General features: G+C 41.9%; 1 protein-coding gene across 6 annotated transcripts in view; it reads right to left on the bottom strand.

Moving 5' to 3' along the window:
* NUP98 (nucleoporin 98 and 96 precursor) overlaps nucleotides 1–19056 on the bottom strand; it is a gene marked incomplete at its 5' end in the record, with an annotated part of 34854 nt that extends 15798 nt beyond the window's left edge. For 2 of the 6 annotated variants that reach the window (XM_082008452.1, XM_082008448.1), the window contains 18 exons: nucleotides 223–400; nucleotides 687–825; nucleotides 1576–1689; nucleotides 2857–3161; nucleotides 4477–4593; nucleotides 5820–6007; nucleotides 7654–7787; nucleotides 9199–9339; nucleotides 9758–9850; nucleotides 11589–11676; nucleotides 12265–12402; nucleotides 13177–13340; nucleotides 14878–15061; nucleotides 15721–15828; nucleotides 16917–17056; nucleotides 17781–17960; nucleotides 18133–18234; nucleotides 18984–19056. In XM_082008452.1, coding sequence (XP_081864578.1) covers nucleotides 223–400; nucleotides 687–825; nucleotides 1576–1689; nucleotides 2857–3161; nucleotides 4477–4593; nucleotides 5820–6007; nucleotides 7654–7787; nucleotides 9199–9339; nucleotides 9758–9850; nucleotides 11589–11676; nucleotides 12265–12402; nucleotides 13177–13340; nucleotides 14878–15061; nucleotides 15721–15828; nucleotides 16917–17056; nucleotides 17781–17960; nucleotides 18133–18234; nucleotides 18984–19056 — 2586 coding nt within the window. Of the gene's footprint in view, nucleotides 1–222; nucleotides 401–686; nucleotides 826–1575; nucleotides 1690–2856; nucleotides 3162–4476; nucleotides 4594–5819; nucleotides 6008–7653; nucleotides 7788–9198; nucleotides 9340–9757; nucleotides 9851–11537; nucleotides 11677–12264; nucleotides 12403–13176; nucleotides 13341–14877; nucleotides 15062–15720; nucleotides 15829–16916; nucleotides 17057–17780; nucleotides 17961–18132; nucleotides 18235–18983 lie in introns of all 6 variants that reach the window. The other 4 variants (XM_082008450.1, XM_082008449.1, XM_082008447.1 and 1 more) reach the window with 4 other exon arrangements.
* Between the last annotated feature and the right edge of the window lie 2609 nt (nucleotides 19057–21665).

Genomic DNA, 21665 nt, shown 5'->3' on the forward strand with positions numbered 1-21665 from the left:
CCTTACAGAGCTGTTGTGACACCTGGAACAAATTCAGCTTTTGTATAGACCAAGAACAGCTGCTGTATGCAGGTCTTAAGCCAAAGTTTTGACCAGTTTGGTGAGGACAGTTTGCACTACAGCTGAAGGATGCAAGACGGGTTACAGAAGTTCAGCGAAAGTTTTTGAATTCAGACTACTTCTGATATTCTTGTCACTTTACAGCTAGAATAGAAACGTTACCTTAAACACCCAGGATCCGGTCTCTGGGCGGTACTCCTTGAATCGAGCACCCTGCTTCCGAGATACAGACTCCAGTCTACCTTCGTAATTCATCTCCGCCAGTCGTTCGGGGCTTTTGATCAGGCAACGAGATGTTTTATCTGTAGGCCAGACTCCATCTAAAGTAACTTCAGCTCGTCTGTTTAAGACAGACAAAGTTCAAGAGACTACAAGGTTTTGAGGCAAAACTATTAAAGTACACATATAGGAGCTGAGAATTGAACATGTGGGCTCAAATCAACTTTTAAACCTGATTTCTGGTTCAGAAACTTGCAAGTATCTAGTAACTTGTATAGTGCTCCAGTCTGAACACACACCTCTGATTTAGATTTCTGGTAGCTGGCTGCACACACAGTAGACTGTCAATATTATAAAAAACATCCTTACTAGCCACTATCTCCAGACAGTACATATTTAAGAATTACCTGTTTAAACCTTCACCAATAGGTGGTTTTCTTTCATCGTCAGGGTAAACAATAACTTCTTTTCTACGGATATGTACAATGTCATCCAGATTTAAGTTAGTTAGATTTACCTCTCCTTCAAAGTAAATTGATCCATAACCTGCAAAACAAACCAAAACATCACAATTTGTCCATTTAAAAAAAAAAAAAAAAAAATCACATGCTGGAGAACCTATGTTCCTGCAATGCTCCTCCTTTCCCTACCTTACTCCCTAGCTTGGTCATGCCTCCAGAACAATGTACAAGTGATCCCTCCTTCCCAGTGTGAAAATACTGACAATGTGTTATCAACTTTTTTTATAGTTAATTCTTTTGCACAGAAAGCTTTTTGTTATCACTTGGCTATTCATATTGCCAGCACAAATACTAAGTGTACCCTCAGCTTCATAGGATACTTAGAAAAAGTGTTTTAAAAACAGTATACACTATATGATTTTTTTTTTTTTTTTTTTAAATAAACGCAGTAAAGAATACAGTTTGAGCTGAAGGCTCTTCACTAGAGCTCAGCCAGCTCCAGTGTAGGTAGCAACTAAGATGAAAGCAATGATGACCCGTTTTGTATCAATGTTCCAGCTAGGCTGGATTTTACAATCTTTACATTTAAGGACAGCAAGTGTCTTAAAAGCTACAGGTGCTTTTGTTCTTTTCATGTTCAAACCTCTCAAGTCATCCCATAACACAGGCTGTTAGAGCTACCAGTCTGAAAGAGTACAAGTCTGTGATGCATGTTGTTCACAATGCAAGGGCACTGTTTATAATTCTACTGAGGGCATGAACTCAGATTTGGGTTCCACAGCTTTAAAGTCACTGGCTCAAATTTTAAGCCACTAGAAAAGCTGTATGTGCTTACCTTTGCGGCCTATGGTGAAGTCTGTCACGATACATTCATTTCTGTCATTGGTAAATCTAGCCAGCTCCTCCATGGATGGTATGGTGTAATAGCCAGCTCTTGTTAGAACAATTCCTACAACAGAAAAATTATTGAGAACTGGGCTGACAGCAAGTTCTCAACTTTAGCATTTCAAGATTTCTTTTGCAAGACTGGACAACTGAAGGTCCCCAAACAAACTGAGTCAGTGCAGCAAAAGCAAACAGAGAAATCAAAATGCCTTATTTCCACAGCCTTCATTGCAAATTTAAGACAATTGCTATGCCAGGTTCTTTCAGCCTAGCAACCTGTCAGAGATCAGTAGAAGATGTGTAGTTAAAAGAAAAATGCAAACACATACAGCAACACTTGACAGAAACACTCTCCCAGCTTTAATAATTTGGGAGCTCAGGCACCTTGCGGACCAAGATGCAGCACCTTTTACATTTAACAGCCTCCAACTTTTTTTTCATTCATCCATTAATTTGTCTAGTGATCTTTAAAATCCACAAAAGCTTTTTGCATCTACAACATCTTGCCATTGGGGCTTCTGAAGATGTTTCTTTTGAACACGTCACCTACTAGTTTCATTAGATGCAACATATCACCTGCAAGGACAAATAAATCTTTTCCTCTCTACCTTTTCCAGATCACTCACGAGTTTAAAACAACCCAAAACATAACAATGCCCCTACTTCTTCACCAGCTACAAAGTGTTAGTTAGGGGAAAGGTGCTCAAGACCTCTCATAATATTTTCACTTCTCTCTTTTCAGTTTTACTAAACCCCAAGACAGGAATTGAGAGTGCTGAAAACACACACATGATGGGTCTAGAGACACGATCATGTTCTACGGGCCATTCCTTTCCTGGCAAACTCTACAATGCAGTTTGCATATTGGTACTACCAAGCATTAGTAGTAGTTAGTTTTAGATTTCTAGCTCTTAAGATCTTGTTCCTGAACGATAGTCAGCTCAGTCTACTACTGCAGAACAATTACAGATTGGGTTCTCCTCCTCCTTCTCACACATCTCACTACCTCAATGTAATTGAAAATTGGGTGATGAAATTTAATTGCTCATTGATTCAGCAGAAAAAAAATTCTGCACTAGGTAAGAGACTGAAAAGCAAGATTTGTACGCTGACGAAAAGAGGAGGGAAGGGAAAAATTTGAGGGTCTAAAACAGCAAAAGAGGACTTTAATGAAGCATGCATGAAATGCTGGTCAGGAACTATGCATCTACTGCCCCACACACAGCCTAACCTGCAGGATGCAGATGATGCACAGTTTCAGGCTCCTCTTCACGCTCATCCTGAAGGGAATCATCATGAAATGAGGCATCTTCACTGCTGCCTTCCAGACCATTCCGCAAGGCCACCCGCATATTCAGAGCCACAATGGTATCATCCACACTATTCTGGTGTTTGTGCACAGTGTTCTCTGGGGTCTGTGGGATGGGCTTGGCAATGGGGTTAGTGTAAAACCTAGTCACTTCATTATGATCCTCCTCCTCCTCTCGCTCACCATCTTGTCGGTGGTTTTCATCTGGAGGTACTGACAAAAAGAACCTGAAGAAATGAAGAATAAAGTTGAATTATTTAGTTCTAAGGGACTTATGCCAACACTAAAATTCTGGTGTCTTTTCACATAAAAAGCAAACAGGACCACCACATGAACTGCAGAGTCAGCAGACTGAGGGAAGCTATTATTCCCCTTCACTCTGCCCTTGTCAGACAACCTCTGCCATTTTGCATCTAACCTGGGCTCCAGGTTAAGATGCAGGAGGCTCCAGGATAAGACCAGGAGGAGTACCACAGTGGTCGGGGGACTACAGCACATGCTCTGTGAGGAGACCTTGAGTGAAATAGGTTGCTCAGGCTGGGGAAAAGGCTTGCAAGGGTGGGGCATAATAGCAGCCTTCCAACACCGAAGGCTTCAGGCTCTTCACAGATACGCATGGCAGAAGGATGAGAAACAACAGTCAAATTAAAACAGGGAAAGCATTGAGGACAGCCAATCATTGGAACAGAGACCCAGAGAGGCTGCAAATCTCTATCCATGGAGGTTGACCACTTGACCACTCTCTCCGTAAAGAAATTTTTCCTAATAACTAGTCTAAACCTCCCCTGGCACAACCTGAGGCCATTTCCTCTAGTCCTATCGCTAGGTTGTACTGGGCTGCTGGCAACACAGCTAACAAATGCCCCTGCCCCATTATCAACTGCCTAGGTCAGGACTAAGGTGATCAGAAACAATGTTCCTCACTCCCATAATCAGTTCTTACTTCTAGTAGCTTTAAGCAAAATCAAAGTGTTGAGCGAGTCAGGAATTTCTCCAGCCTTTGATTAAGAAAAAAAGTTCATCTGAAATATGGCCATAGATTTTTAGAAGATGTAGGTATTCAGGCTTTTTTTTTTGGAGGGGGAGAAAGAGGGCCTCAGAGATTCCTCATTTTATTATGTAGAAAATACATTACTATTATGAGACATTGGGATCAGTGGAGCTTCCTTGCAATTCCCACCTTACTGAGGAGGACTAAGCAGAAGGAGAGGTTCTTCTCACCTCAGGGTCAGGTTTATCACTTCCCTCAAGTAATGGCCTAGTTTCTCACTACAGGGAACAAAGAGACCTATCCAGAAAGTAACTCGTTCCCCTTTGAACTCCTGATTTTGGGTGGAATGAATTGCTATGTGACTACACAGGAAGAACATACAGCTAGTTTAAGAGGAAATGAGTCTCACAACAAGTCAACTCGCTTCCAATGAACAGCTAAGACAATATCCCTGAAAATAACTACCTATTCTATTAATAACAATTTAGACACAGGCATAACCAGTTTGCATTTCTTGTAAGTATAAACACTTTCCTGATGAATCAACATACCGATCTCCATTCTCTGGATACTCCGATGGAGAAGCCAGGTCTTCATTTTCACGATTGACAGGTGAGAACAGATTGCTACTGTTGAGATTCTTCAAAACCAACTTTTTGATGCTCTTCCTAAAAAGAAAAACAACGACACCAAAGAGGAATTTGGATATATCCATTGCATAAATATGTATTTCATGCTTAATTTGTGTGTTCCAGGGACCAGGAATCAGCTGTACAAAACCTGGCACACAAAACATTCCCACACTCAGGACGTACAAAGTCTTCTGCAAGAGCACTGCAGTAGCTAAGATACTAAAACTTTTTTTGGAATTCCATTCAAGGCTTTGGTTTATGGTAAGTGGAAAAAGCACAAGTCATTGAAAGCTTCAAATCCAAGTTCAGTAAACCAGTATGATCTGTTTTACAACACAGAGCTTTTCCAGCAGAAGCACAGAACCCTGCACAGAGTCTGGCCCACAGATGCAGGTTCTTCTTCACTACAGAGTCACTTTAGGAACAGATCAATGACCAGGCTAGGGTTCAGTGCCTGCAATCTCAAGATACTGAATATCTATTCCAATTACACTCAAAAAGGTCTAAGTATCTCTTTGTTCTGATCTTTCATTCGTTTGCTGTTTTTCAATAAAAGGCTGAGTAATACCACTCTGCTCTCTCTCTGGAAAGTGAACAGATGTTTCGGGCTAAGTTAAAGACAAATCAAGTTCACAAAGGTTAAAAGAAGTTTTTGAAAAGCCTGTGCTTATACAGACTTTCAATAACTTATGCATCCTTCCCCAAAGTTGTTTGTTGTTTTTAACTAAACTCTGAAGCTTTCCAAACCCCTTTTCAATTTGATTGCCACTGGTGCTCTTGAAGACTGAAACCAAAAGCTTCAGTAGGGTAGATCCCCAGCGTCATTATTTGTTTCTCACAGAAACATCTGTGTATCTGAAATAGGACCAGTACTAGGCTATGAAAAGGTCAGAAATCTGCCTTCATACTAGGTGCATTAGCAAACCTAATGACACTTCTACTTCAGAAGCAGGAAGTATTACACTGTACAAGCTCTCCTTGTAATAATTCCTACTTGACTTTATAGAAGCTTTGCTCCAATCATGGGATAACCTCGTTTTACAACATATTTGCCCTTAACAGTTTAACCTGAATATTTTCATCTCCTCTGCAGAAAACATTTCTCTCCAAATTTTACACAAAACTTGTTATTGTTATTCATGTTCGAACCAGGTCACAAAACAGTCATGGAATTTAGAACTCTATACAGGCGTTTACTGAATCTGATCAGAAGATTCTTGCACCACCTCCTCCCTCCAACATACACAAAAGAAAAAACTAACTTTGGCATGAATGCACCATTGGATAGGGATGGCTCGTCATCATCAAGACCATCAAAGAGATGAGATTTAGCAGAGCCAGCTGACTGCAAAGCTTTTGGTCGCACTCTGGTCGCTGGACGCGGTGTCAGTTTGTAGTGGGTGGGTGTCGTCAAGGCCTTCTGAGCTGCTGGGTTAGTTGGTTTCAGCCTCTGAAAACAGAGAGATGTAGAACTGGAATTTTCATACCACTTACTGCAAGGGTTTGTGGACAGTGAGAGTGCCTGCTGCTGTTAAGGCTATCCACTCAAGGACCTTGAGCAGAGTAGTAAGTAAGCAGGGAAGTAAGAAACAAAACCAGAGACACAAAGCTGGTTGACAACAGGTAATGGAACTAACACCAAATACCAGAAGTCTCCAGACACTCACCAATAGGCCATTAAGAAACTACAGGCACAGCTTTGAAGCGGGCCGGCCTGGACCTCCTGTCCAGGCTGAGAGAATCTGGGGACAGCTACTGGAGTCAAACCGGGGGTGTGGGCACCCCGGGCCTCTGGTGCCAGCAGCTGGAGCAAGGGGAAGCCTCAGTGTCTGGAGCAGATGAGGGTCTCTGCTCCAGCCTGTAGGATGGGACCAGTGTGTGTCCCAGTTGTAGCTACTGGGCGGGGGGGCTAGGGTGAGTGAAGGTCTTGGCAACATCCACTAGAACAAGACCACAGGCCTCTGGCCCACGTGCCTGGGTGACAGCTGCTGGCACTAAGGGACAGGCAGAGCACCTGCATCATCCCCAAACCTCACCTGTGTGGGGGCACACGTGTGTAACTCGCTAGCAAGCTTCAAACTGGACTAGCACACAAGTAGGAGGCCCTGGGTCCTGGCAGGGATATCGGAAAGGCAGAGCTCTCGTGCCGATACCAAGGGATCATGAGCACCCTGTGCTCATGAAATGAGTGTGTGAGCATGTGCACCTTTTGCAGCAAGCATCAAGCTGGACTAGCCTGCTCCGTAGAGCAGGAACAAGAGGGCTCAAGATCTAGGCAGGGCTATCGGATGGACAGAGGGGCTAATGCTCAAGGGCTCCACAAATGTGTGGCTGAGTCTAGGGAGTGTGACATGTGCTTTCACAAGGGAACGTCAACCCTTATCAGCCAAAGGAGGAAGGGGATGTGGCTGTATATGCTTATGTTTTATGGGAGTCCTTGTAGTGTTACACGTGGGTGCTGCTGAAGGCAGTGCCTTGTCTCTGCTGTGCAGGCAGTGTGTCAGTGCGCTCTGCGTGTGTGCGTCTGGGATACATGCTCAGCTTCACAGCTGATGGCACCTGCAAATGGGAAAGCAACAGCCACATCCATCAGCCTAAGAAGGAGACCCCCTGGGTCCCTGAGCATACTGTGCTGGGCTCCAGCAGCTGGGCAGGAGTAATCTCTAGCCCCTGGAATTTGCCCAGGGGCAGCAGCCATTTAGAACCTCCCTTAACACTTTAAAAGTCTGAAAAGTATTTGTTTCGTTGTCTTTTAAAACAAACCAATAGGGTATGGTTTGTCAGAGACTGTCATAAGAGATGTCATAAGCAAAGCTCAATCTAAGCACTAATAATATTCCAAGCACAGACAATTACCCATCTTTCTCCTCAACCAGCAGCAGTGAGCTTAACAAGAGCTCCAAAGCCAAGGCTCTGATGTAGCCAAAAGCAGTAAAAAAAGCCACAGTATAAGCAGTTTGCATCCTGAAGAGCATAAAAAGCCACTACACCAGTATGAGTATACAGACTGCAACTTAAGTGAAGACAGTGAGTTCAAAACATAAATTAATTTCGAATCTTACCCAGAAAGTGAGTTTAATGTTAACATGCACTTACCTCTTCTTTCTTCTTTGGGTCTGACATGGGATTTCTGAAGAGCGGAGAATCTCCAAAGGGTGAATAAGTCAAGCTATTGAGATGCTGCTGAAGGACTGCTTGCTGGGCAGCTGATGCATTTGGGTCTGTCAGTGCTATAAAAAGAACATAATTTTTTAATTTTAACAGTTTTACTAATAGAACCAAGGTAGGTAGAAAAGACCCCCTTCCAATCAGAGGATCTCCTCATAGGAATACCAATCTCTGTACAAACTTCAGCATTCCTTTCCCCTGCCCTTCAGTCACCATTTCTGCAGCAGTTTGAAAGAAGAAATCTGATTCTATTCCTTCACTAAAATGTGCAACCATATTCAGTAAGTTTTCATCTGTGGAAAGCTGAAGGCATGGAGAGCTACACATCAGCAGAATGAGTCTGGCCTACCAAAACCTTTAAGTAGTACATTTGACTCTGAAACACCTTTTAAGGGGAAAAAAAAAAAATCTGTGATGCAAAGTTTTGATATTCTTGCTACAGCAATCAAACTTACAGGTCTAGAGTCCTCTCCACAACACAGGCCTCTTAGTTTTGTCTCTCCATCTTCTAGCACTTAATTTTAATTCCCACTAAAATACTACAAGTGTTCACACCGTAAAGTGTTTTGAGCAACCTAAAGCAGCTTAATTCTAATTCCAAGAAAACCAGACTGAATCTGTGCGTTTCCAAAGAACAAAACCACTCTGAGAAACACCAGCTTATTGTCAGACAATGTCTGCACAGATGTCAAGAGTAAGGCTGAGACAACTGGTTCTTTCCCAGATCAAAAGCTGGTTTAACTGAGCAGATGTTAACTAGTGAGACCCTTCCCTACTCTGGCCCACTGCAGGAGTTGCCTACAAAAGGGAATACTTGGATCACCTGTAGGCTTATATCAAGGGAAGTCCAAGCCTGTCTTCCCACAGAGTGTCATGTGCCGTGTGTGTGTCATCTCCCCACCCCGAGTTTAAAATAATTTTCCTGAAATCACAGCCTCAGGGGACTAGAGCATCACTTACGTACACCACTCATTTAAATGCTCAGATCTGCCAAACAGGCTGAACACTGCTGGCAGTGGTAGACGTTTTAACTTACAAAGTGGTAGCACAAGTGCCTGAGTCTAAAGACCATTTATTTCACCAACGGCACAGCATGCCTGCTAATTCAGTTCCTCTAGCTCTCCTACCACTATATTTTCCTTACTTTTTTTTTTCCTTCTGTAAGCACCTACTGTTGCTGCCCCAAATTCAGTGATGGGAAATGTGTTAGTCATCTCAAAGACAAAAGTCTAAAAATAGCTGCAATTATTAGTAATGTTAAGAAACTTTTGATTACTTTTAAAAACACACATATAATTAGCACAAAAGTCATTAACATGGTCCCTACTGCTACCAAGAAAAGAAGTGGCCTCAAATAGATGCTCAAACATTTTTTTCCCCTCCGAAGCACCTGGGTGGGATGTGCTTCTATGTTTAGGCACATCTGAAACAAGGGAGGAAGCAGCAATTAAACTCAGGCTAATGCACACTTACCTACAGCAGGCTGAGGGGCTCCAAAGCCCAGAGTAGCTGTTGATGTATTGAATCCTGGTGCTCCAAATGCTCCTGTTCCTAGTGTTCCACCAAGTTTAGGTTGGGTGTTTCCAAATAAAGACGTCTGTCCTGCCCCAAGAGCTGTGGCATGAGAGATGACTGTCATTCACTAGAAGACTGTGACAAACTTACAAGCCAATTTATCCCACAACAAAAACTCAACTATGTATTAATCTGCAAGAAACATTCAACATGTCCATGAATGCTACAGACACTCAAGACTCACACTATCAGACCAGGGGCTTCGAACACAGAGGACACCACCAGTTTCCCGAACTATTAGCTACCGCTTGAAGCAATGCTGCCTACCACTTCTAAAAGGTTACTTAGCAGTGTGTTAGCAATCTCTTCTTGGTTCTGATTTGAGACTGAGATTCATGGCTTCAAGTTAAAACATCTACAGCCTATACTACCTTAGAGGATGCAAGTAATACCAAGGCTATATTATCATTGAGGACTATGCTTAGGCCGACATGAAATAAGCTGGTAAAGTGTTTACCTGTTCCAAACCCTGTTCCAAGTCCAGTTCCCAAAGTCCCAGTTGCAGGCTTATTTCCAAACAAACTATTTCCAGCAGTGTTGGCACCAAAACCTTAAAGAACAGAACCAGTAGCTCATTAATTTAACACTATTAGAGGTGAAATTAAAACATTTAAATAAATAAGCATCACCAGCTCAGACAGCCCTGCCACAGTTAATGTCAAATTTCACCCAGTTTCCAACAACGCAAGTTAAACTGACAAGCAGCAAAAAGGGACTTCAATGGCAAAAACATATTTGAGTTTGTTCAGCATTTAATGTAATGCTGAAAATGTCAGTACAGAAAAATACTGGTTTGCCTTCTAAAGCTTTTCAGTTTGTTGCAAACTTCAAAGTTTTACTGAAAGTCAGAATGGACATGATGCTGTATCTGGCAACAGAATAACATGTATTAAGTTTCTTAAACTGCCTGGAAGGAACAAATCCCATGTTATACTGTTTATACCACACACGTACCTCCCCGATTCTTACCGGCAAAGCAGGTAACAACTCAGATTCATATGAGTACACAGTTCAAAGACACAACTCTAACTACAGCTAAGTACAATCCAAATCTAACATTAGTCAGATCAGTTCTTAAACTGAAGACTGTGAAACCACCCTATGGTTGGTTAGCACGCAAAAAGAGAATCAAACTAGAAAACTGCAGTCATGGACCAACACCAGAAACACCTTAGAACCACAATCCATTTTTTCCTATGAACTGTCCCACTGCAAGTACTGCAGGCAAATTAAAAACACATAGTAAAATCAGTATTGTTCACTACCAAACAGTGTCAACATACTAACTACTGTGGCTATGACAATCTTGGGGAACAGTAGAACAAGGGACTTCGAAGCAACTTTCACAAGTAGTAACAGTTTGCCCAAGGCTGGTCACCACAGTGACGCTGTACTTGCTGAGGTGGTGCCCCGGCAGTCAAAGCTTGACAATTTCTTCCCTCTGTCTATTCTGGCAGGCTGGTACGGCAGGCTAATTGCATTTTAGACTTTATTGCTGATATTAAAAAAAGAGAGGCCAGATGTCATGACCTAAAACCACTCCTGCTCGCTTCCAGGAATACAGTTTTGTTGCTCTTAAGATTCAAGAAAAAACAAGAACAGATTTCAATAGAAGTCCCATGAAGGAAGACTGTCATTTACTTGACCTATCACTACACATTTCTCGTGCTCAATCACACACTCATTCAACACCAGCTCTCTAACATTAGTGTCAGAGGCCAACATAAACACAAGACCCAGTTCTTCAGGACTTTGATCCTTCACATCATGAAAGACAACAGCTACCGGTTAAACTAGGACTCTCTCATTTTACTCTTACTCCAGTGCAAGATCTCCTTATACCTGCCATCAAGCTACAGATTCACTGTTTTTACCCTATTTCCTTCAGTACTCCTTTGCAACCACAGTGTATTTACAGCCTTGTAACAAACCTCTACGTTGTATGAATCCTTTGATTCCAAGAGTTTTCAGTTACAGGTTACACTTTCTCTCAAGCACTCATTGAAAGACTGGTACTTTTACTTAAACTATCTACCTTCTTGAGTCAGGGCGTATCACCAAGAGGAAAGGTATAAAACGGCAGCCAAGATGTTTCCCTGCAGCAACATGCATCAGAAGCATGGCTTACCTGGGGATTTTAACATTCATAATCATTTAGCATGCGATATTCAGCAGCCAGGTGTGTGGTATATGCAGTATAGTTTTAAGTGACTGAAATCCCACTTTTTTATATGTACCAAAATTGGAAGTGTTTGTATTGGTTCCTAAAGTCAGGGTTGGTTTGTTACCAAAGAGGCCGCCGCCAGTGGTTGTACCAAACGAGGGAGCACTGGTCGTGGTGGTTCCAAATCCAGCAGGCTTGTTACCAAACAAGGTCTGAAAGGAAGAAAACATGAATTTGGAAAACTGACAGACTGATGTTAAAGGAATTGCATTAGTGTTTCACTGGAGGCAAGAAAGCAGAACTAACGCCCAGCGCAGCTTGGACCACACAACCCAGACTCCCAATAGTGGTGTGTTATTTGCAAGCCACATGCACTAGTACACAGCAAGCACCTTCTGGAAACAAGTATTTTCATTCCATTAAAACCAAAGTGACCAAATATCAAGAATCAAGTTCATTTGCAGTTAAGTCATCATCACAATTTAAACGTCTGTATTTTCAACACTATGCTGAGGCATTCCTAGCAATATGTAGGCAGTGAGATGTCCAGTCTCTCCAGCTGTCTTTTATCACTCAAGACTTTACTTGTTAAAGTTATTTCTGCAACACGAGTTCTTATATTGTAACCTTCAGTTTACAAAAAAAAAAATCACACTATTTTTGCGAACTAACTCTTAAGACAACACTACTTTAATGGAGGTCAAAACCCCGGAACAGGACTCAAAGCCACCTGTTTTTATTTTACCTCTTTTTTTTTTAATTCTTTAAAAAATTTTTTTATTATTAAGGTACAGACATACCGAACCGCCAACACCAAATCCTGTGTTAGCTTGTCCAAAAAGACCAGTTCCGGTTCCAAATCCAGTACCAGCATTTGTATTGGCAGCTGTTCCAAAAAGGCCTCCAGGCTGAGAGGGCTGGGTTACCCCAAAGAGACCCTACAAACAGGAACTAGGTTAAGATAATGCTGCAAAGCTTTTTGAACCCTAGCACCGATGATAACAGAATCAACACACAAAGTCAGTTAATGAAATGACACTACCCTTTTTGCTGGGGGAAGATGGGTGAAAAGCGTTTCAGAAGCTTTAGTCATTCTCCAAGAAATGTTAAAAAAAGGAAATTAAAAAAAATCAAAGAATTTATGCTCCCAGCTTAAAAGGATATTGGAATTCCCTCACCACTGAGTGAGGAATGGAGTGAAATGGAAAAGAAACATTTCACAGCATTTTCTGGAAGAAGTCACAACATATTTCAGAGAGAATATAGTACAACTGGAGCCAAAGCCCCTAGCTATGCAACAAGGTACAGCTATGTAGCATCTTTCTATCAAAAAAGCCCATGAATGCTGCTCATTAGTCATCAGAAAGTACAGAATTGTTAATGAATTTCCACAGAACATTAATGATGGAATTACATTCTCTGTGTGAACATGATCAGAAATACTTGAATTGATAGAGAGCAGACTGCTTAAAGAAGGGAACGGATAAAGTTATTTGCTAAAAGCTGTATTACTGTCCTATCATCATGAATGAAAAATTCTGATTGGCAAGAAGTTGCTAGCTTAGCACCATTCAAAGCTTTGCATCCTAGTTTAATGAAGCTGTACTACAATTTGAGGAAGATCTAAAACACTATATCGCAGCCTCCTCCTGTTTAGATGGAGTAGCTATACCACAACTAAAACCTTTAAGGGTTCAAACAATTTATCTTACCATTGTGTTTGTGTTTGGCTGCCCTAGAGTGCTGGTATTGCCAAAAGAAAAGCCAGTGTTCTGCGTTGTTGTAGCTTGACCAAACGGTTTGTTGAACAGACTTGTTGTTTGAGATTGCTGACCAAAAAGACCTCCTGTTGTTCCTGTTCCAAAGCCAGTCGTACCTACAACATATAAACACTTTGGTTAAAAAACCCTCAAATATTTATCCAAACCCACTATGTTTCCACACTCAGCACATTCAAGCAGGGAAAAAGATGGTCCAATTCAATGGACCAGCAAAAAACGCAGTGTCATCAATACAGCACGGCATCTGCGTTCAGATGGAAGTAGTACGTATTTTATCAGGTTCTCCTTACCCTGAAGTCAGTGTGAGCGTAACACCCAAGAATTACCAGCAAGTTTACCTCACAGATAGATCTGAACAAAAAGATAGCAGCTTTGATATGGTCAGTTTGCTCTCTACTGTACAAAGAAAACTGCACCATGAACACCTGAAAAGAGCTCACTGGGCAAAATGCGGGCAGGGAGCCAGTGCCCTACACACCGGTTCTGTTCTACAACCCACAAAACTACTACTCCAGAAAGGTCTACCTGAGCTTCAGACGCCACCTCCCTTTGTCCCCCCAAAGGCAAAGGGCTGTTTACATGTGGTAGAAATGGTATACACATTGACAAGAGCTTTTGCTCCTTCTCACACAACTGCCGTTGCTATCTCCACAGAACTAGGTGCTTTCTTCAGAGCTGACTGCACAAGAAACACATGAAGCCCAGCAAGGCTGTCAGGTGGGGCAGTCCCTGCATTTTAACGAACCATACCTTCATGGGGTGCAGAGGAATATGGCCAGCTGTACGCTGACCTTTCTCAAGCATAGCAGTTCAGCTCAACCCCAAGCAAGCCCAGAGATTAAGCCCAGCAGTGCCTGCCATTAAGGACAGACACAATTCTAACCCGAGACAGTACAGCCTTTCTTACAGCAGATAATTGCTTCTGTTTCCACAGATCAGATTTACAGTCTAATTCCACAAATACAAATACCTGCTTACTTTTAGGTGTGCAGCAGATTCTAGTAAAAACAGAACTTTCATTTGAACTTTTCAGCACTATTTGTTTTACACTAAGTTCAAAAAGGTCCACTAACCGATTAGCACAACCAACCTGCAACTGCCAGACATACACACACTTATGCAAATTAGTTACTTCATATCTGGCTTTTACTTTTTGACCAAGGATGCCAAACTGGACAGCGTGAAACCACTGTGGAGAAAGACTGCTGGCAAAGTCTCATTAGGCTACTATAAATTAACTTGTCCATTTCCAGGGAATTTATGTTCGCAAATGAGTAGAATCTTGACTTCACCATTAACCGACTGATGCCATCACCCTACTGATCATTAGCAATAGCCTTGTGGTTTTACTTCAAATTGTTTTATTTGCCCAGGTGAACCAGCTGACTAGCGAGATGCTCTAATAAACTGTCCTCCAGTAAAACCTGGGGGATGCAGTGGAAGCCCACATTCCCTGAACAGTAAGTCAGTACGTATTTCTATGGCAAGGAAAGTGATTATCGAATGTTGATAACACAACTAGTAAAATTCTGAGCTCACACCAGTGTCTCATCTGTAATTACAGAATTTTAAACAGTTTAACAAAATATTTGCATCTGTTCACAGTAATGACAGAGGACAGACAGTACTTACTGGTTCCAAAAGCAGTTTTATTCTGCCCGTATGAAAAGCCTGTGTTAGTAGTAGAAGAGCCAAAAAGTCCTGTAGCTGTACTTGATGTGGCAGTAGAAGATCCAAACAAGCCTGCAGCTGCTCCTGCTCCTACAGGATTTGAGGGCCCTTTCCTATTTGCCTGGTAGTCTTCTAAACGGAGTTCCTAGTAAAGGAAAACCCAGTTCTCTTTACACATTCTTTTTACATAGGATAGGGTTAGAACAGTGCCATTACCATGTTTACACAGCATTCAAGCCAACTCCAGGATGAAAACATCAAGATAAGCTCCAACACCTACATTTTTAAAAAGGCGGCCACCATAAACAGGACCCAAACTTAGATGTACCTGTGCAGTTCATGTTTGGGCTCCAATTTTACTTCTCAGAGCTTTTTCAGATCTTTTGAGTAGAAGACCTGTTTTGAAGTATCAAGTAAGCCAACCTGAATGGAAAGGCTTCAGGGTTAAATGTTTGGGAACACTAGTTTATATTTAATATCTGAGTTTTGTCTGAGGACCTGCCGTTATCTCAACAGTGTAGGACTGCTCCCAACAGGATCTCTCACCCTTCTGGTATACAGCAAGATGGAATTTCAGCTCTTCAAAAACAGCAGTGTTAAGCATTTTAAAACAAATGCAATTAATATGGTGCTGCATTACGTGTTTTACTTGATACCTCTTTTCTGTGAGTGATACAGATATTGAAGGTTGTACTCATATTAATGAGCATAGAAGATACTTATTACAGTGAAAAAAAGCTCTACTAAACCAACGATAATGAACAGCCAAACAAGATAAGCACATCTGAACACTCATTGACTGACCTCAAGAGATTTGCTTTCATATTCTTTCATAGCAGTAATACACTGGTGCTTGGTGTTGATGTTAGTGCTAACTCCAGATTTTACCATAGTATCTGTACCAGTTGGTGGCTGCAATAGAAAAGGTTAAGATATCAAATTTAAAATTCAGACTCTCTCCACACATGCTGTTAAAGCCTAATTTTAGCAGAGGACCTGAAGCAGTGTATTACTGTTATCTGTATAGCTGTGGCCTCACACAGTGGTGAAGCATGTTCAACAGCAATCAATGGTGGATTTTACCCTAGTAACACCCAGAACAACACACACATTATTTTTTCAGTTTCACTTTAAAAGTAGTTTACCTAAATTTGTGAAACAAATTCCCTAGCTATTCATGGATTTCATTATCCCCCGTATTTTAAATGATACTATGAAAGTATACATCAACCCCACCCAAACTTCTCAAGTTGATCACCACCATTCTGTCTATGTCCAGAAATAAATAGAAAGTCTCAGTCTATTAAATCAGCTTAGTCTAGAAACAAAAAGGACCGAGATCTGCATGAACAAGTATCTGGGAAAAAGAATGCCTCCTTCCAGCAGATATCAGTTACCCCATTTCCATGATGGCTTCTTTTCCGAGCCACCCTCCATTTTCAACTGCCACAGAACTTTCAAGAAGTTATTCAACCCTTTCTTAAAGGGAACTCATCCAGAAAACACAGGGGATCAGCCTTCACACTTCAGTTTACATTTCCAAAGCCATGCCGAGAACTGCATTTATTTTGACACATTCAAGATGCCTATAACCCTTATTGCTGTTAGCATTTAGCACTGATCATCCTGAATTCTGTGGCACTTCCTACCTTCCTGAGAAGGCTCATTTTAAGAGCTGCTTTACCTCTTTAGCTTTAACACAGCTGTAAACCTAGCAAATCTCAACAGGGCATTACTCCACGGTGTTTGAAACGTTTGTCATATTCAGTCTAAAAAAAGGTCTAGCTCTTTGGAGTGAATTACACACCGTGTTTCCACTGCAACAGTTCCACTAAAGAGAGTGTTTTCAAACCACTTCAGAACACTGCATATTTGCATACGAACCACTCATTTTCAAATTTCAGCTCAGTGACTGGGACAGTACTTTACACAAAGAACTGCAAAAATGTAATGCTTCCTACAGTAAACAGACTTGATTAAGGCGGCAAACCAGAACTTACATTAAACTTAATAGTCGTGCCAGTTGGAGCAGCAGTAAAACTAGTTGGGCCAAAAAGAGAGCCAGACGTACTTCCAAAAGGATTGGAAGTAGTGTTAGTGGTTCCAAAGAGACCTCCACTGCTGGTACTCGTTCCAAAGTCTTTAAAAAAAAAAACAAACCCAGAGATCAGTACTAAAACAAACCTTAATTTTAAAACCTAAGCCCAAATACTTTATTAATCTTACAACATAGTTTGGAAATGGAAGAAACCTCTAGGAAAAAAACAAACAGCAGTGCTGGAAACTGATAGTCTGCTACTGCGATATTCTGCTGTAGAAGACTGCCCCAACTCATCACCCCAAGGAAATACTAGAATAACCACTGCAGCCAGTTTCGTTCTGCTGCTGACGACGCTACGAAAGTTATGTGTATAAAAGGGAATCAGTGAGGTTTCTTTTATCTTCTCAGAAGGGTCTGCAAGCAGTTGCTTCTGCTTCAGGGAATTACAGTAAAGTTTAAGAGTCACTTCAAGCATTCTAGTGCCAGAAACAAAACCAACTATGACTGCTCTACGACAGCAAAATAAAAAGATTAAAAAAAAAAAAGTCAAGCAGTGCCAAAAGATGTTTAAGAACAGAAAGTGTCAGCCAACCACCTTTATCAACTTATTTTAAAACTCATGGCTACAATTGCAGCTACAGATTTTGTAGCATATCAGGCTCACTCTTGGCTACTGTGGACCACAATAACGTCACTATATCCTTCAGGAGGAAAAAAGCCACCAAATCCCCACATTAACACTTGTACCAGATCCACACAAATTCTGTGCTCTTCAATCAAAGAAACTAAGCAACGCTCAAGAGAGATGCAGTAGTTTACTCACTCCCAAACCCAGCTGGCTTATTCTGTGCAAAGGCATTATTCTGGGATGAGAAGAGGCCTCCACCAGTGCTGGTAGTTCCAAACAGGCTATTTGATGTCCCAGTTGACGTTCCAAACCCAAAGCCAGTGCTTGTGGAGGAGGTGGCTGGCTGATTAAATGTAGTCGAGCCAAATAATCCTCCTGAAGACAGAAACCGACTATAAATCACTTGCAATCATCAACTGCTTGGGGGGGGGGGGGGGTTGTTGGTTGGTCACTGGGTTTTCTTCCTTTTCTCTCCCCACCCCCCTTCTTTGAATAACATCCTTCTTTCTGGACTGCTTTCTGCACTACAACCATAACACAACAATACCTGGCTTTGTCTGTGTACTCCCAAAGAGGCCACCAGTATTGTTGTTCGACCCAAAGGCTGATGTTCCAAACGCTCCTCCACTTGTCGTGCCAAAGCCAGCATCTGAAAATCAACATTACAGTTTAGATGAAACCATATTAAACATGTGCACTATAAACTAAATGTTGCCACTGCCTTTTTAACTTTCTAAAATAAGTTTGTGCAGGACTACCTATACATCAGCATCCGGGATATGTGAAGCGGGACCATTAATACTCGCACAGTTCTCCTGAAGCAAAAGGCTACAACATTTGAGTCAGTCACTTCTACAGAATGTAAAGACGCTCCTCTGCAAGGCCTCTACCACTTTTTATGGCACCTGGAGTTGCTCTTCTCATACCCTGGTTTAGGAGCAATATACACAACAAATGGGGCATATGCACCACTTTATAGTCTGCTTTAATGGCTAAAAGCTCACTCACGGTAGTATTTACAATGTATATCTCCAGAAGACACTCCTCAGATTACATGCTTTTTCCCTCCCAATATATTCTAGTCCTGACTGATAGAATTTCCCCCACACACTCTGACAAGACAGCCTTCATCTAAGCATTTGAGTTTCTGCTCCTTTTAAAAGAAGGAAGTTTCAATGACTGTATGTGGAATCCTGGTATCTACCGAAATTAAAAGCTTGGTTAGTGGAGAAGCCTAGGGCTCCTGAATCTGATGCACTGCAAAGCAAGCTGGACAGCCCAGCAGCACTCCAGTTCCATCAGACACAAAGAATCATCACCTCCACCTGATCCTCTAGCTGCACCTCCAGCAAAAAAATACCTTAAGTGCTGAAAAGTCAGTTTAGACGTATTACTTACTTTGTCCAAAAGTTGAAGTTGTCCCAAAGCCAGTACTGCCTCCAAATGGAGTACCAAAGGATTTGTTAAACATTTTCAGGATGTATCAGGCTTTTCCCCTAAACCTGGAAAGAAGAATTCAGCTTTTATTTAAAGCTTATCTTGAAAACTCATTTTTCATCTTCCTTATTGATGTAAGCCATCTCATTTGCATACTTAAGCCATAAAATGCATGACAACATGTTAAGTCACACTAAGCAATTTAAAACACCATCAGAACCCTGAAAGGGACAAAAACACGAATACCTTAGTGACATCACAAGTGAGCTGCCTTCCACTCTTACCTATGGCTACATTTTCTGTACATCTTACAGACTGAAAAAGTTAATAAATGAAACTACTCCCCCGATCCATGTGTTCTCAACAAAATCCTCCAGAACATCTAACACTAACAGCACTTCCCCCATCTGTTTCTGCTACGTTTGACCCACATCAGGCAACACAACCTCATTTTTGCTCAGCCATCTCAATGCTTGAAAGCCCACCGCACCGGAACACTTCCCGAAGCACACACACAGGGATCTGTACCATGCTACAGCTGTTTCTGCAACACTCTCAGGACTGTCCATGATTGATTTTCTGTTAAACCCTATTTGCCAAGACAAGTGGAAATGCACCACACAAGAATTACAGGAACACACCTTCCACCTGCTTCCCATGTATTGCTCACAGGGCTGCACCAGGATTTTCTTAACTTTCTAAAAGTTGTTGGCATTAAATACTTGTCCAGGGGAGTTTTACCCCATTTAGGCAGGAGCCCAAGTTACCTTTACAACACCAGTCATTTTACTTGCAGATAAATTTAGTAATGCTACCTCACCCCAATCTCTTCTCCAAGTACAAACACAATGTTACAGCTTTTTTTCAACAAAACCAACCAAGATAAAATCACGACAGATCCTTAGCAGTCAGGGAAATTTGTAGTCTTCTCCTGTCCTGGGACTAACACCTGTTAGCTCCACCACTGAAAAGGCCAATGTCACCCAGAGAAAAGTTCATTGTTGGCAGCATTAGCTAACCCACAGCAGTGCAGAACTAATAAGTTCAGAAAACTGTAGAAGACTGCCAATCCCAAGAATATTTACGAAGCACTACTGACTATCACATTAGGATAACACTGTTTTATGTAATGACACACTAAGTTTTGGCATTTTTTTAAACTCTGTTTAGGTTTTCCAGAAGGCTCAATATCCAGGATAGCAATAAACCCCTATCAAGCATTCTCCATTTGGTCACCAACAATTTAAGTAAAACTCAAAAGACAGACCTTTACCTCTGCCCAGGTTTGACAGGTTCTCTATAGGTCCCTAACTCCAACGCCTTTTACATCCTTCTCACCAGAAGGAAGTAGGCACCCCACAGTACTCAGCATACAACCCAGCACAGTCATTCTAGAGTGAAGTTACTAAATCTATCTACCCACCCATTAAATCATAAGTTTATGTTTTCCCAAAATCCCATGACGTTTTCTGGGAACAGCCAAATGTAGATTTTGCGCAGCCACAGCTACCCACCATGCCTCTGCAGCCAGCCCAGCACTACTGGAGACTAAAACAGTCAAGACCAAATCAGTATCTGACACTTACATTAGGGAGGGACTAAAAAGATGTTTTGGGTAATCTTCAACTATTCAGAACAGCAGTGAATCCAGCAGTATGTCACAGTTTTGTGGTGTTAACAGTCTTCCCACTCACACGTGCAAGTCCTTACGGACTTCCTTGCGCGCATCAAGAGTACTTCAAATAAAATGATCCTGGTGTAAGAAAGAAAAAGCTGATCTGACATACTATCAGAGCACCCTGAGCCTAGAGCTGCCTCCTCACAAGAAGGTCCTTCTGTGGGATGCAGGCTGTGTCCCTCAACACATCACAACTCCTCCTAACTCCTCTCTCCCAAAGGGCCTGCTCCCAAACACCCGTGCCACATACAGTCCCTGCCTGCACCTCCAACTTGTCCATAAACTCGTCGCCTTTGCGGTGCCAAGGCTGCTTTTCATTTTCCAGCAGAACCTGGCTTTGGATAGCAGGACAAAACACAGAGCCACCTCCCGTTTGCCTCCTCAAAATCCAACCTCTGTGCTCCAGTGTGACTGCGTGTGGCTTCCAAGAACACCCCCCACCTCCCAATACCCCAAACTTTACTATTTGCTCTCCCTTATGCTACACCACCTACCAGGATGCCTTAAGAAATCCTACCTATTGTTTTGCACTTGCAAGATAAATTTTGTCCTGACGCCCAATGCAAGTGCACTCTTTGGACTCTATGCACCCACCTCAGCTACGCTCTTCTCTATTTCTATAGGCTATTTTTGGTCATCTCACTTTGCCCCTAAGCAAGTCTTACCGAAGGCCAGATACAAAGGGTCCATGCAGTTTTCACTTGTTATTCAACCTTGTGAACCTCAACCTTATTTGCAATTCATAAAACCCTCTTCTTTCACCGTTCCCCTTATTTACACCACTGCTTTTTCAAACTCAGTATACTGAGGATTGTTAAATGCCAAATTCTATTTCAGAAGAAACCTGAAGCATACTTTCCTAAAGCACAAACAAGTTATTAAAGAATTTCACCCTCAGATGGGGTTTGAAGCTTTGTTTTCCTTTGATAACCACCAACTCTCAGCAGCTCAGGCTCAGCAAGCCA

Source organism: Phaethon aethereus (assembly GCF_964289735.1).
Source record: "Phaethon aethereus genome assembly, chromosome: 1".
NCBI lineage: Eukaryota > Metazoa > Chordata > Aves > Phaethontiformes > Phaethontidae > Phaethon > Phaethon aethereus.